General features: G+C 49.0%; 1 protein-coding gene across 1 annotated transcript in view; it reads right to left on the reverse strand.

Annotated features, from left to right (window-relative positions):
* Window positions 1-513, reverse strand: part of LOC114628596 (GRB2-related adapter protein) — a 20,284-nt gene extending 19,771 nt beyond the window's left edge. Inside the window, exon 1 of the mRNA XM_028776487.1 lies at window positions 361-513. Coding sequence (XP_028632320.1) covers window positions 361-438 — 78 coding nt within the window. The 5' untranslated portion in view covers window positions 439-513. The remainder of the gene's footprint in view (window positions 1-360) is intronic.
* Window positions 514-790: the final 277 nt, after the last annotated feature.

The following is a 790-nucleotide window of genomic DNA, read 5'->3' on the forward strand; positions in this document are numbered from 1 at the left end:
CTCTCTCTCTCTCTCTCTCTCTCTCTCTCTCTCTCTCTCTCTCTCTCAGTTACTAGTCTCAAAACTTGTCTATTAAACTTCTTTTCTTAAAAAACAAACAAACAAACAACCTAGAAAACTGTGGGATTGAAGCAACTCCTGCCAGGCACTGTGGCAGCTGCCTCAAACTCTCACAATGACCCCAAAGGAAGGATCACTAATAAACACTATTCCAAATTCCTAAACGAGGAAACTGAAGAGGGCAGAAGCAGCTAACCTGAGCCTGTCCCTCACATCCCAGACTACCAGGACTATCTGGAGTGCTGGTTCCAACCCCGCCAACCCTGCTGGCCCACTCAGCCTTGCTCCAGCCCTCTGTACCTTAAGTGTGTCCCCCTTGTTGAAGGCCAGCTCGTCACTCTCGGTGGCCTGGAAGCTGTACAGGGCCACGGACTCCATCCCACTGTCCCTGGGCTTCAGCCTAGGACTCAGCAGCTACAGCTTCCTGCTTCCTGCAGTAGAGGACCACTTCCTTTGTTTTGAGTATTTGTTCTTTTGAAGCTGCTGCCGGAAACTGCCCTTGATGGGGGAGAAACAGGAAGCAAAGACATGTCACCCTTGTCATAGCTCAGGGAGAGTGTGCTCATAGACCCACTTTGGCTATGGGGGAGTCCCCATTATTGGATGATGCTGTCTCGTGCTTGACCTCTGTCTCTCAGCCTCCACATTTTTTATTTGTCTTATATAGGGTTTCTATTGCTATGATAAACACCAAAACCCAAAGCAACTTGGGAGGAAAGAGTTTGTTCGG

This window comes from Grammomys surdaster, unplaced genomic scaffold (assembly GCF_004785775.1).
Source record: "Grammomys surdaster isolate TR1022 unplaced genomic scaffold, NIH_TR_1.0 270, whole genome shotgun sequence".
NCBI classification, from domain to species: Eukaryota; Metazoa; Chordata; class Mammalia; order Rodentia; family Muridae; genus Grammomys; species Grammomys surdaster.